The following is a 15,922-nucleotide window of genomic DNA, read 5'->3' as shown; positions in this document are numbered from 1 at the left end:
ATGTGTGGCCACGTCTGTGGTAGGAAATAATAAATAATAAAAAAAAGTCCCCTCTTCTCCTCTCCCCCCTTCCTCCCCTCCCCTCCCCTCACCCCCCCCCCCCCCCCCCTCATCTCTACCTCATCCTGGTCGATCACGTTCAACATTTCAAAGTCTATTTATGGTCAGTATGTGTTCTTGTGTTGCTCAGGTCGACGGGCTGGTCGAGTATAACATGCACTCTGCTGGACCCAACAGTTGGATAACACAATAGGTAATAATGGCATCAAAAGTTTCACATTAGTGGTCTAGGAAGTCGGCTCGCAACTGAACGATTCCGGGTTCGATTCCCGGGCAAGGGGGGGGACGAGTCGTTTGGGCTTGCCTTACTTTCACCAGATTATTCTGTTTATAAAAGGAGTAACTGTACCTCCGATAGGCCTAAAAAAGGCCTTATTTCTGCGATGGTAACGAAATGTTTAAAATTAAATAACGAAGTTATGACTGATAAAAGACGATAACACCCAAAGTTTGTAAACTTTGTTAGTGTTGATAACAGAAAAAGATATAGACGCTATCTCGGCTTTGTTGACGGCATGTTTCTTAAGTAAACTCTACATTGATTGGCAACTCGAAGGTCAATGCTGTGCGATGATTGGCCGAACGTGATCCATTACGTCAGTGATGGCACGTACAGCTTCACCCCCATTGGTTGGTTACCTAAGACCTGTTTTGGAAGTTGAAAATTTGGATTGGCTGATTATTCCAGAACGGTTGGGCGTTTCTCGTTGCTCATTGGCTACGGGCTGTCTATGCGGGAAAGACAGGTTAGGGGGCTACGACACAGGGGCCAGATTCACGAAGCAGATTTACGAACCTGTCCATCTTTTCTCAATCTTTGGCGGCTTTGTTTACAATTATTAAACAGTTAATGAGCTCCGAAACACCAGGAGGCTGTTTATAACAATAACAACAGTTGATTGACAAGTTTTCATGCTTGTAAACTGTTTAATAAATGCAACCAAAGCCGTCAATGATTGATGAAAGATGTACAGGTTCGTAAGTACTTGCGTAACTGCTTCGTGAATCTGGCCCCCAGGCTATTCTTCTTGAGGTTATCTTGAGATGATTTCGGGGCTTTAGTGTCCCCGCGGCCCGGTCCTCGACCAGGCCTCCACCCCCAGGAAGCAGCCCGTGACACCTGACTAACTCCCAGGTACCTATTTACTGCTAGGTAACAGGGGCATAGGGTGAAAGAAACTCTGCCCATCGTTTCTAGCTGGCGCGCGGGATCGAACCCGGGACCACAGGATCACAAGTCCAGTGTGCTGTCCGCTCGGCCGACCAGCTACCATTAACCCTTGAACTGCTATCGGGTCCTTAAAAACGCAATTCTTGTCCCACATGTGGTAATATTCAATTTTACTAATTGCCTTATTACTATATATAATTTAATATGTATATAAATACATACTAAATTATACTACTACTACTACGTAGTGAGCCGGATGAACTTTGGGGGTTCAGTCCCTGAGGCTATCATATGCATCTATAACCCTTCACCACACACGATGGGTATGGGGTCCACTACCATTCACAGGATGGGTATGGGGTCCACTACCATTCACAGGATGGGTATGGGGTCCACTACCATTCACAGGATGGGTATGGGGTCCACTACCATTCACAGGATGGGTATGGGGTCCACTACCATTCACAGGATGGGTATGGGGTCCACTACCATTCACAGGATGGGTATGGGGTCCACTACCATTCACAGGATGGGTATGGGGTCCACTACCATTCACAGGAAGGGTATGGGGTCCACTACCATTCAGGATGGGTATGGGGTCCACTACCATTCACAGGAAGGGTATGGGGTCCACTACCATTCACAGGATAGGTATGGGGTCCACTACCATTCACAGGAAGGGTATGGGGTGCATAATAAATGAACTAAAGGAATTTTCGCCTTTACGACTGTTTCGTAACGTCACTTATGACCAATCACGGCCCTCGACAAGCCCTTTCAAGTTTTCAATCACGGCTCTTTTCCCCCCTATACGCAGTTAGGGAGAGTAGTGGCTTAAGACCTGAGAAAAGTATGCTCCCATCTACGTCATCGCTACTCATTAAACCAACCCAACGCAACCTTTCCTAACGAAAATGAGAAATAGATTTGTGTATTTTCTATTTGGCGCGGTGTGTGACGTCACTGTGACGTCACACTGCTGATTCCGATGCAGGTTTTGGATCATACTGGCTAGCGGTTACTTTACCTTGCGTAGCCTACTTGTAGGGTGAGGGAACGCGTACGAATACCGTAAGATCGGTGCGGTCAGCCGTGTTTGTTTATCACTGTGTGTGTTAGTAGTTACGAATGTGTTGCGTTTCTGTAAGTATGCGGATTGACTCCACCGTAATTAATGGCCCGCTATGACCATTAACTCCACCCCTAGTTAATGGGCCCCCCTCCCCCTCCCCTCCACCCTTCCCTAAACGCATGGTGAGTTGTTGCCAAAACATGATTTCTTTATTTGACCACGTGAGGTCTTTCCGACTTCTTCAGTCGTGTATTGATCGTGTGGTTGAATTGGCAACTGTGTTGGGGGGTACATTAGGTCGCGTGGGTAAGTATAGACCAACTGCCTGCAGTTTGATATATATTTTTTAATTTTAGTAAGAGTTTTGGTGGGTATTTGGAGAAAAATGCTATTTTGAGGGATTTAAACACTTGGGGGTCCCAGGTGCATGGAGCCAGATTCACGAAAGCAGTTACGCAAGCACTTACGAACGTGTACATCTTTCCTCAATCTTTGACTGCTTTGGTTACATTTATTAAACAGTTTACAAGCATGAAAACTTCCCATTCAACTGTTGTTATTGTTATAAACAGCCTCCTGGTGCTTCGGAGTTCATTAACTGTTTAATAATTGGAAACACAGCCGCCAAAGATTGAGAAAAGATGTACAGGTTCGTAAGTGCTTGCGTAACTGCTTCGTGAATCTGGCCCATGGTGTGTTGTGGTTGACTTACAGGATTGTTGCCTGTTGTGATGGGCTTACAGGACGTCTGTTGTGATTGGCTTATACGTACGACGTCTGCTGTGATTGGTTTACACGACGTGTGTTGTGACTGGCTTACACGACGACTGTTGTGAATGGCTTACACGACGTGAGTTGTGATTGGCTTACACGACGTCTGTTGTGATTGGCTTACACAACGACTGCTGTGATTGGCTCACAGGATTTTCCGTGCAAATATGAACTCAAAATGTTAAAACACAGTCCAGCGCAGACAAGTGTAAAGTTCGACGACTCAAAACCTAAACAGAGGTTCCAGATACGCAGCCCGTCCTCCAAACAAAGACCCAAAAGTGATTCCATGCACCCGCCAAACCCCCTGTTTATGAATGAAAAACGGTTTACACACGACTCACAACTCATTTCGTTCGAACACTTCCGGAACAAATGCTTCACTGACGAATTTTGTTCGAACCGCAACGCTATAAATGCTTCACCCACGTACTACAAATACAAATAATCGCCAACAGAGCCTAAACACCTGACCTAACCTATGCCTATATATGCTCAATATGCTAATATATTATAATATTAATTTATTTTTGAGAAAATTCCCGTTTTGAATGAACAGCATGTTAACATTTATGAATGCTTCTCTGGGGTCGACCGCTGGATGGAATGGAGTTGAGTCGAGGACGGGTTGGCTACACAACACTGAAGCGGCCAAGGCAGAACATGAAACAGAGCAGAGAGTAATACTTGAGCAGTAGATATCGTATATCTAGTAGCAATTTCAACTAGTTTTGAACCCTATCCAGGATGGATTGACTAAATGCTAATCCTTAACTGTCCTCCCCCTGTTCACTCAGCAGTAATTAGGAACCTGACTGTAAACCGATTGTTGGATCGTGTTCCAGGGAAAACAAAGAGGGTATAAGGCTTACCACGAACTATGGTACAGGAAAGCTCTCAGCCTGCTACCAGGAAGCCTGGATAAGCCACATAAGAAGATGACTTAAGTCAAGCCCTGACAGTAGAAAATTACCCCCATGAAGAGCACTTAAAAATATGTAGATATATTCTCCAATAAAGCATTGAATAAGGTTGAACTTGGCGATGTAAATAGCTTGCTAAATATATGAGCCCATTCAGGACACAAAACCTGTTATTTTAACTAAATAAGTTTATATTTAAAACGAAAAAGCAAACATCGGTTTGTGAACATTGTTCCTACAGTCTCTTGAACTCCTCTGTTCTTGAAAACTTAATTATGTTATCACTTAAATTGTGAGTGTATTATAAAATAGTATGTGGGGGTACCCGGCGGTGCCCGGGTCGACCCAAAAGGCGTTCAGAGCCTCCAGAATGAAAATCTGCCATCAGAATGTGCAATATTATGAACAGCTGAAAAACTTTGAAAAAAAAATTCCATCTCAGGGGGGTCGCGTGCTACATTCTCTCCTCAGCTTGGCGCCTTCATTTGATAATGACTTCACGGTGGTCGCAATGCGATCCATTTCCACTTTAAGGGGACATAGGGCTAACCTTGACCTGCCTACAGCAGGCCCGCACCACCATTGGTCACCCTGCAAAGCTGGGTGAAACTCACCCCAAGCGTCTGACTTATAATTTTGTTCTGACAACTAATCAAATAGAAATCTTCATTTATATATATCGATAGATTATATATTAAGACATTACATGTTTAAAGAACAGCATTTAATAAATTTAATATGTAATAAGATATTACATGTTTAAGATATTTTATTCTTAACACGTTATTGATTGAACTGACAAAACTGTCGTGAAAGTCGGTTCCATTTATCAAGCATTCGAACGACATGAAAGCTAAATTATAACGCAACAGGCACAACAGGACTAGTAGTCCGGACATAGAGAGCTAGTCAGTGGGAGGTAAGATCCCTCCAACAGGTCCAACAGGACTAGTAGTCCGGACATAGAGAGCTAGTCAGTGGGAGGTAAGATCCCTCCAACAGGCACAACAGGACTAGTAGTCCGGACATAGAGAGCTAGTCAGTGGGAGGTAAGATCCCTCCAACAGGTCCAACAGGACTAGTAGTCCGGCCATAGAGAGCTAGTCAGTGGGAGGTAAGATCCCTCCAACAGGTCCAACAGGACTAGTAGTCCGGACATAGAGAGCTAGTCAGTGGGAGGTAAGATCCCTCCAACAGGTCCAACAGGACTAGTAGTCCGGTCATAGAGAGCTAGTCAGTGGGAGGTAAGATCCCTCCAACAGGTCCAACAGGACTAGTAGTCCGGACATAGAGAGCTAGTCAGTGGGAGGTAAGATCCCTCCAACAGGTCCAACAGGACTAGTAGTCCGGACATAGAGAGCTAGTCAGTGGGAGGTAAGATCCCTCCAACAGGTCCAACAGGACTAGTAGTCCGGACATAGAGAGCTAGTCAGTGGGAGGTAAGATCCCTCCAACAGGTCCAACAGGACTAGTAGTCCGGACATAGAGAGCTAGTCAGTGGGAGGTAAGATCCCTCCAACAGGTCCAACAGGACTAGTAGTCCGGACATAGAGAGCTAGTCAGTGGGAGGTAAGATCCCTCCAACAGGTCCAACAGGACTAGTAGTCCGGACATAGAGAGCTAGTCAGTGGGAGGTAAGATCCCTCCAACAGGCACAACAGGACTAGTAGTCCGGACATAGAGAGCTAGTCAGTGGGAGGTAAGATCCCTCCAGCAAGCATCTAGGTGAGTACGCACAGGCGCACAGCACCGACGGTAGGTGAGGGGGTGAGAGGGGGGAAGTTGTATAGATCCCAGAGTGAGGTGAGCCGCTGGGCCAGTCTCGTGACCAACGCCAGACTTCGCATGTCAGTCATACAACCGCTGGTGAATGAACGAGGCTCTCCGGCGGACCGTCGCCGAACGTACCCATGGCCCCGCCACGCACGAGCCTGGCCCTCGTTCTGCGCCTCCTACAGGCACCATTTTCATTAGCACTCGACCTGTGTGTGAGATGCTACGTTGTTCTGATATTGTTAATCCCAGGCTGTTAAATATCCCGATCTGGTGGTGACGTGTGTTGAGGAAATCAGAATCAGGTGTGCGATCAACTGGTCTGTTGCCTGCGGACTCGTTGCCCGGTATTTGGGTCAAGGACTTGTATTTACCCCCTCCCCACACCTCCGAGTACCAACCCCACTCCCTCCCCGCCTCCCTCACCAGTGGTCCTGGTGATGGAAGTCAATAGTCACTGCTCGGAGCGAGGTAGAGCAAGCAGTGGTGCGCTGTGACGGTGAGAGACTGACGCACTCACACACCTGGGGCACCCAATCCATGTGAGAAACTCTTAACATTCACTGAAAGCCGAGTAATGGCGCCAGAGGCCAAGTGAAAATGACAATCACTGACGTAATATAAGACCATTGTCTATCCCCCCCCCCCCCCATCCATCTATCCCCCAGGCTAGGTAAACTATGTTGATGTTAAATTGAATCCACATTGATGATGTTAATCCTCTGTTGAACATACGCGAGCATGTTTGGGCCCGTAGAGGTCGCTGAAAATCATCTTGTACGTGTTTTTAACCGGACATACTACAGGACTCAGGATTCGGTTAATGTGTGCGTTATCCGGACAAGGCGTTCATAATCTGGACAAATCACGGGCCTGTCCACTGACGTGTCACGCGACAGAGTACACGGACATGGACAAGATATTCACTACGAGGAAATCTTCCTTCTAGCAGTGAGTTACGATTGAATGAGTGTCCACCACCCACTATAACATCCCCCCCTTATAACACCACCGCTATAACATCCCCCCTTATAACCTGTTCCCCTGTAACAAATCTACCCTATAGCCAGCACCACTACTATTAAAACCTCACCAGTATTAACATGTGTTACCATTATTATAACTAACACCACTATTGAAATAATTCTTATTTTTACACAATCATAACATGTAGGTTGTAATGTGTGTGTGTGTGTGGGGGGGGGGGGGGGTTGTAGACATCGATCTGTAGACCTGTATTCCTTCCTTCTTCAGCTCAGCTGAGACAACAATCCAACCACATGACTTCCTTCCCTCTGATCCCCTTGTCTCCCCCTCTGAATCCCCTTGTCCCCTCCTCTGAATCCCCTTGTCCCCCCTCTAATCCCTTGTCCCCCTCTAATCCGCTTCTCCCTCTTCTAATCTACTTATCACCTCTCACGAATTATTCATGTCCTTGACTCCTCTCTCGTGCACTTATATATAAATATATATATATACATATATATATATATATATATATATATATATATATATATATATATATATATATATATATATATATATATATATATATATAATATATATATATATATATATAACTGTCCTGGGGACCATTCAGGCTTGTTCGCATATATATATATATATATATATATATATATATATATATATATATATATATATATATAATATAATATAATATATATATATATATATATATATATATATATATAATATAATATATATATATATATATATATATATAATATAATATATATATATATATATATATATATATATATATATATATATATATATATATATATATATAATATAATATATATATATATATATATATATATATATATATATATATATATATATATATATATATATTACCCCAGTTCTCTACTTGTTATTCCTATCCTACTCCTCTAAATTTTCTGAAAGTTCCACTGACTGTCGTATTTTGCCGGTAAAGGTCAGTTCCAGAGAGACTGAGCGGGAAAGGTCACCGGAGTGAGCTTGGGATTGGCTGGGAAGCTGAAGGTCAGAGCAGCTAAAGAAAGCTCAAGAAGATCTATTTACAGATCTTAATTTACGTCATACAATCGTCGTGATTATATCCGTTTTTTCTTTTTTAGGGAGAAGGGATAACACAGCACTATAGATAAGGGGCCAGATTCACGAAAGCACTTACGCAAGCACTTACGAACGTGTACATCTTTCCTCAATCTTTGACGGCTTTGGTTACATTTATTATACAGTTTACAAGCATGAAAACTTCCTATTCAACTGTTGTTATTGTTATAAACAGTCTCCTGGTGCCTCGGAGCTCATTAACAGTTTAAGAATTGGAAACAAAGCCGCCAAAGATTGAAAAAAGATGTACAGGTTCGTAAGTGCTTTCGTGAATCTGGCCCAAGGAGGGTTAATGTTATCGCTAACTCTCGTTCCCGCGTCATATTTTTCTCACCGAACGGAGAAGCAGCAACAGTGATCTTCCATCATCATTTTCATCATCATTATCATCATCGCCATCTTGAGTGCTTCGTCACACTAGGGAGTAATGGTCGGCCGAGCGGACAGCACGCTGGACTTGTGGTCCTGGGTTCGATCCCAGGCGCCGGCGAGAAACAATGGGCAGAGTTTACTTTAAAAGAAAAATATTTCGGGACACTAAAAAAGCCCCGAAATCATCTCAAGATCATCTCAAGATTAGGTGTAAACACTCCTCACGAGATGTGTAAAAAAGCGACACGGGCTATTCATACCCGTGTCACCTCTTGGTTATCTTCTTGAGGTTATCTTGAGAGGATTTCAAGGCTTAGTGTCCCCGCGGCCCGGTCCTCGACCAGGCCTCCTTTTTGTTACACACCCCCTAGGAAGCAGCTCGTCGTAGCTGTCTGACTCGACCCAGGTACCTATTTACTGCTAGGTAACAGGGGCATCAGGGTGAAAGAAACTCTGCCTATTTTGTTTCCGCCTCCACCGGGGATCGAACTGGAACCTCAGGACTACGAATTTGAAACACTGTCCACTCAACTGCAACAGTGTGGCACGGGAGCCATCTCCCGTCACGCAGGGTGCAGTCGCACCTCCACAGATCTCCAGTATCAGCTCTTGATACTGGTAATGGCTCAAAAGGGCCACCACTTACGGGCTATTCATGCCCGTGCCACCTCTTGGGTGGCTTAATCTTCATCAATCAATCAATCACTCAGCTGTAAGGCCTCTTGGGTGGCTTAAGGTTCATCAGTCACTCATGGCGTAATGCCTCGCGGGCTTACCACGGGAAATGTTGAATTAGTTCCGAGTAGTTAAATCTAAAACAACACACTCATGGCTCTCTTGTCTTGGCACACTGCTGCCTCCTCTCCCTACTCCGTATTCCACTCTCCTTGCTCGCGTTTATTCCCTGGCGCATTCACGAAATTGAAATTGAAATAAGTATATTGAGGTAAAATACACACAAAGGGATGAGGTAGCTCAAGCTATTCTCACCCCGTTCAGTACAACGTGTTAGTACATACATAGACACACATCACAAACAATAAACATATTACCAAACATTCTGAGAGATAAACATATACATTCCTCCTTAACACAAGTATTATGGTATCAGACGTCCACACAAATACTTTTATGACCTAGGTATACTCATTCACGAAGTCTTCCCATCTTCTTGACTACTTCCTATCGTTAGCTTGAATTAACATTAACTTGAATACACTCTCTTCGCTGTTCTATCGTCGTCCATGCTTTTTAACATGGCCAAACTGTATTCACCTATGATTCACTGACAAACTCTCCTCAGGCTTATAATTTACACTCATTTTTTTTTTTACTATATCTTTCTATATAGCCCGTGCTACTTGGAACTTTTTGTTCACGGTAGCAAATCTTTAACAACAAACAACATCATTCATTGTTGTATCTCCTTATCTTCCAACATGTTCCAACATGTTGTATCTCCTTATCTTCCAACATGTTGTATCTCCTTATCTTCCAACATGTTCCAACATGTTGTATCTCCTTATCTTCCAACATGTTCCAACATGTTGTATCTCCTTATCTTCCAACATGTTCCTCACGCACCCTACTGTACACAAGGATGGACACTTCCTCAGCTTCACGTCAACCCAGTGTCTCTGAAGTATCGTGTGCTTATAATTGTTCTATTATTAATGTATTTAACGCAATTGTTTCTTGTGTCTTCCTTAAAGGTCTACAACACATGGGAATTCCACCCTCGTGCCCCGATCTGTGATGGTAACTTACTAAAGTGCTCCGTGGGCATACGTAGTCCTCGAGGTAGCATCCCTCAGCATTTGTCAATGTTATCTTTATTTTAAATCTCGTCAAATTTTTCTAAGATCCAGATATGAAAATTGTGACGTGTTCTCGTGTTCCACCGAAGACAATTACCTGTGTGACAACTTCCCAAGTGGAACACAATGACCAGTTGAGTGAGGACAGCAATGGATCACAACTTCTCTCCTGAGGATGTGCTGAGTCGTATCACGCGTAGGCTCTTTCTGAGATAGATGATAATGAGTAAGGTCAGGCCCTCAAGGAGTCCCCAGCCTTCTCCAGGGACCAGTCAACTGGTTGTACTGGCTCCTAAGAAGACTCCTAGACTCTCTATGGCGGCTTCTTCTGGGGGTGCAACGACCGCCAGTGAAGACACGATGCTGAAGCCTGCAGGTAACTTTGGCTCTGATGGCGGCTATGGCGCCATAAATCCTCAGTCTCCGTTTACTGGCAGAGCAGCGATGCCCCTTGGTCTGCCGGAGCCTCTCAAGCCCATCGTACCCACCAGCTACTCCATGCCCACCCTGGCCACCACCATCACCAGCCTCATGTCCCCGCAGCAGACACACACAGACGTCTTTTACAACGCCGTTTCTTTCGGCGGTGATGCCTGTCCGCTGAGCCCCAACTTGTCACCGCCACCAAACACGCCATTGTCTCCTCTCTCCATACCTTCCAGTCCCAAGCATCCTGCGACCAGGACAAGCCCAAAAATCCCGTGCTATAACCTTCAGAGTCCTTCCATCATCACGCCTCCAAACACCCCTATGTCTCCTGTCTCCAGCATAGCTAGCCCTCAGCCCGAGCGGGACAAGTATTTCATGGAACCAATGCAGTTCCCAGATAGTTCGGCGGTATCTGACCACGGACCATTATACAACATCCTCAGCCCAGACCTTGTGGACCTGACTAATCTTCGGCCTTTTCCAAAAGCTAATCCGAAGTTCCCGAGCGACCCGACACATGGAACGAGGGATTCGAGTTCGTATTCTGCCTATCCTAGTCACTATTTCGCCGACCACAACGGAAACGCTGAAGAGGTGATAAAAGATCTGGTAAATCTAGGAAACGGTATGTACGACGGAGGCAACGAAGAAAGGCTCAAGTACAAGAAGATACAAGAGCCTCCTTCCAAATCCAGGGCTTGGGACAGTCTGGAGGAAAAGGAAACGCTGGTCGAAGCCTGCTGGAACCACAATCTTTCCAGTTTTCCTGATGGCCGAAGCGACAGTACCGCCAAGAACTCTGAATGTAAGCCTAGCAAAACCCACAAGTCACTGGTCGAGACCAGTAGTCGAAAAAAGAAGAAACACAAAAATCGCCGGACAGCTCCAAATCTGAACGAATGTAATCTGGGGGCCGTGGAGGACGACGTCGACCACAGCCAACACAAACGACGATCTCGCTTCCGCAAACTGAAGATCCCAATGATTGACGACGATGATAGCCAGGACTGTCGGAAGCCCGACTCAGACGTCACCACTTCGACTAGCGACTCATCGTCCTCTTCCATCGACATCTTGGGTGAATATACTCTTCCTATTACGTACATGTACTGCCATTCCCTATATACTCTACCTGTTGAACCCCTTTTCAGTGTATTTCAGTTTCTTTTCAGTTACTCGAATCTATAATAGCAAATAAAATTCGTCTTCATCTTGAAAAACATAAATTAATAATTGAGTCGCAACATGGTTTTATAAATGGCCGTTCATGTTTAACAAATTTGTTATCTTTTTATTCTAGCATTGTTGAGGCAGTTGATAGTGGTAAGGATTGCGATGTTGTATACCTTGACTTTAGCAAAGCTTTTGATACAGTGCCACATGAAAGACTGATTAAAAAAATAGAGTCTCATGGTATTGGGGGTGCTATATTAAGCTGGATTAGGGCATGGCTATACCAAAGGAAACAGAGAGTTAGTATAAATGGAATCAAGTCAGAGTGGGAAAATGTTGTAAGTGGAGTGCCTCAAGGCTCTGTCCTGGGACCTCTGTTGTTTATAATATATATAAATGATTTAGATTCAGGTTTGAGTAGCAACATTTGCAAATTTGCCGATGATACGAAAATCGGTAGGGAAATTAATTCGGAGGAGGACTCACTATCACTTCAAGTTGATCTAGATAGGGTTTTGAAATGGTCAAAGGATTGGCAGATGCAGTTTAATGCTGATAAATGTAAAGTTCTGAGGTTAGGTAATGATGATAGAGTTACAAGATACGAGCTAGATGGTGTTGTGATTGCGAAGTCGGATTGCGAAAGGGATCTGGGAGTTATGATTAGTAAGAATTTAAAACAAAAGGATCAATGCATAAATGTTCGTAATAAGGCAAATCGGACACTTGGATTTATTAATCGCAGCGTTAGTAACAAGACACCTGGTGTGGTTCTCAAGCTATATCTTGCTCTAGTTAGGCCCCATTTAGATTATGCAGTTCAGTTTTGGTCGCCATATTATAGAATGGATATAAATTCACTTGAACGTGTCCAGCGTAGGATGACTAAGTTAATTCCCCAAATTAGAAATCTTTCATATGAAGAAAGATTAACAAAGCTTAAGTTGCATTCACTGGAAAGGCGAAGAGTTAGGGGTGACATGATAGAGGTTTACAAGTGGATGAATGGACATAACCGGGGGGATATTAATAGGGTATTAAAAGTATCAACACAGGACAGAACACGAAACAATGGATATAAATTGGATAAGTTTAGATTTAGGAAAGACTTGGGTAAATACTGGTTCAGTAACAGGGTTGTTGATTTGTGGAACCAATTGCCGCGTAACATTGTGGAGGTGGGGTCCCTCGATTGTTTCAAGCACGGGTTGGACAAGTATATGAGTGGGATTGGGTGGTTATAGAATAGGAGCTGCCTCGTATGGGCCAATAGGCCTTCTGCAGTTACCTTTGTTCTTATGTTCTTATGTTATTTTTTAACAGTCCGCTATAGTTTATCTGTGTAAGTTGACCAGACCACACACCAGAAGGTGAAGGGACGACGACGTTTCGGTCCGTCCTGGACCATTCTCAAGTTACACAGTTATCTGTGTAACTTCTTCTGCAGTCTACTGTGAAATCGACCAGTGTAGCCCCCTCTAGAGTCTGCATAGTCACCTTAGTGGTGACAAGTAGCATAGTTATTATATGTGATCTACTTGTGTTATCTCCCTCTGTTGACGCCAGTGATCTTGTCGTTTCAAACCAGATGATTATAATTTTACAAGTTTGTGCTTAATATATATGTACTGTGTTTGTGTAGCATTATCTGTAGTCTATCCGTGTAGCACTTTCTGGAGTCGACACACGTAACCCTCCAGCAGTGTGTAATGTGCGTAGAGGGGAGCCGAGCGGACAGCACCCTGGACTTGTGATCCTGTGGTCCTGGGTTCGATCCCAGGCGCCGGCGGGAAACAATGGGCAGAGTTTCTTTCACCCTATGCCCCTGTTACCTAGCAGTAAAATAGGTACCTGGGTGTTAGTCAGCTGTCACGGGCTGCTTCCTGGGGGGTGGAGGCCTGGTCGAGGACCGGGCTGAGGGGACACTAAAAAGCCCCGAAATCATCTCAAGATCTCAAGATAACCTCCCTCTCAACTCTGTGTAAGCTGCAGCAATTACCATACACCTATATTAAGCTGAACTGTGTTTTGCTTCTTTGAATATTTGCAGTTTAAATTTTTGACCAATTTTGCCTTATCAGCGTTAATTATATGAAATCTCTTGAGTGGGTGACGAATGAGTTGGCAGTTGATAATTGGATAAGTGTGTTTGGTGTGAAGTGATTTGCTATAATTTGCCTCTAATTCTCGCTATGAAGGCAGGACAACAATATTTTTTCCAAGATGCGTTTGATGTGAAGTGATTTACTATAATTTGCCTCTAATTCTCGCTATGAAGGCAGGACAACAATATTTTTTCCAAGATGCCTGACTATGTACAAACAACAAGATTCCAATAAAAATCACATTATTTGAACACAAAATCAAAATGATCGTAAAAGACTACACATAGCAGAAGCACTTCACATAAAAGACTCGTCCAGCTGCTAACAGCCAACCCATATCTCGGTATGTATTGCCTTCAGCACGACCAAGAGAGTTTTATCTACCACTTACGGGCTATTCATGCCCGTGCCACATCTTAGGTGGCTTAATCTTCATCAATCAATCAATCACCAAGAGGGGTGGTGTTAATGCAATCCCCCGCCACCACCACCCCGGCCCCAACCAGTAATTGTTGGACCCGATTATCCTGTCATTTCGACAGACTGATCACCTCTCTTCTGGGCACACATGCATGAACTATATATATTACAGACTAGAAGCTGAAGGGACTTACGGGCTATTCATGCCCGTGCCACCTTTTGGGTGGCTTAATCTTCATCAATCAATCTGAAGGGACGACTGGAGGCATCTCCCGTCACGCAGGGTGCAGTCGCACCTCCACAGATCTCCAGTATCATCTATTGATACTGGAAATGGCTCAAAAGGGCCACCACTTATGGGCTATTCATGCCCAAGCCACCTTTTGGGTGGCTTAATCTTCTCTCTCTCTCTCTCTCTGAAGGGACGACGACGTTTCGGTCCGTCCTGGACCATTCTAAAGTCGATTGAATGATCCAGGACGGACCGAAACGTCGTCGTCCCTTCACCTTCTAGTGTGTGGTCTGGTCAACATACTTTAGCCACGTTATTGTGACTCATCGCCTGCATATATATATTACAGTATTGATATTTCGTATTTACCCCGGGGCTTTGGTCGCCCCGGTGTCTGACTGCACCCAGTGCTTGTGTCGACCAGGCATGAGGGTCGATCCAAGCACTGTCCTTGGTCAAAAAATCTGGGGTCTCGACCAGATATCTTCCACCGATTTCGTCGGGAGGGGTATGTGGGGTGGCCATGGCACTTGACCCATTTGTAATAAGAGAAATTGGTCTGCTCCTGATCCGCCCGTGTTGGGTACGTATCCCAGAGCAATCATTGTGTAAAGCTGGACCACCATCATCATCGTACGGACAGACATTTATTTTATAGATACTGTATAGATATATATTTATATATCTTTTATATAGTCGTAATGGCTTGGTGCTCCTGATGGTTCCTTTCCCTTCTCTTGTCCAAGGTTGGAGGCCAGTGTCCTGGCACTATATGAAGGGTTACATAGTTTGTGTCACGAGCTAACTAGGTGATACTTAGAGTCGCCATCTCACAGTCATATACAGGGCCACGTGATCAGTAGTCTGCACTGGCAAACTTTGAGTCCATTATGCAGATAAGTCAAGAACACGAGAATAGATACAGTGATATCAAACATTCAGGTACCTCATATGAGCAGGTCTAAATGAGCTATTTTTTTATTGATATATACAAGAGTTGTTACATTCTTGTACAGCCACTAGTACGCGTAGCGTTTCGGGCAAGTCCTTAATCCTATGTTCCCTGGAATACGACCCCCACGAAGAATCGTTTTTACAACCAAGTATCCATTTTACTGTTGAGTTAAACAGAGGCTACAGTTAAGGATTTGCGCCCAGTAAATCCTCCCCGGCCAGGATACGAACTCAGGACAAAGCGCTCGCGGAACGCCAGGCGAGCGTCTTACCACTACGCCACGGAGACTATATGACTGAACATTCAATAATGTTGTATTTGAGAGTAATGGGTCCAGTTCCTGCTGGCAGAGGTCCCACACTGAGAGGAGTTGTGTTGATTTAGGGGCGAGGAACACTGAGAGTTACGAAACTCGTCACTTAATTCCCGCCACCTGCTGAAGGTGATAGGCTGCAGGTGATCGCAGCCGCATTAACCAATATCCTCCCGCGCTTAAATTCTCCCAATTTGGTCTACCTTGTACTTCAT

The 15,922-nt window shown here is 44.4% G+C and overlaps 1 protein-coding gene across 1 annotated transcript in view; it reads left to right on the top strand.

Annotated features, from left to right (window-relative positions):
* The first annotated feature begins 5,557 nt into the window (after positions 1-5,557).
* The window catches only part of LOC123767386 (uncharacterized), a 35,821-nt gene continuing 25,456 nt past the window's right edge, over positions 5,558-15,922 (top strand). Inside the window, exons 1-2 of the mRNA XM_045757048.2 lie at positions 5,558-6,721; positions 9,976-11,587. Of these exons, the coding sequence (XP_045613004.2) occupies positions 10,297-11,587 (1,291 nt within the window). The 5' untranslated portion in view covers positions 5,558-6,721; positions 9,976-10,296. The remainder of the gene's footprint in view (positions 6,722-9,975; positions 11,588-15,922) is intronic.

Source organism: Procambarus clarkii, chromosome 74 (genome assembly GCF_040958095.1).
Source record: "Procambarus clarkii isolate CNS0578487 chromosome 74, FALCON_Pclarkii_2.0, whole genome shotgun sequence".
NCBI lineage: Eukaryota > Metazoa > Arthropoda > Malacostraca > Decapoda > Cambaridae > Procambarus > Procambarus clarkii.
This window is presented reverse-complemented; position numbering and strand designations above follow the sequence as displayed.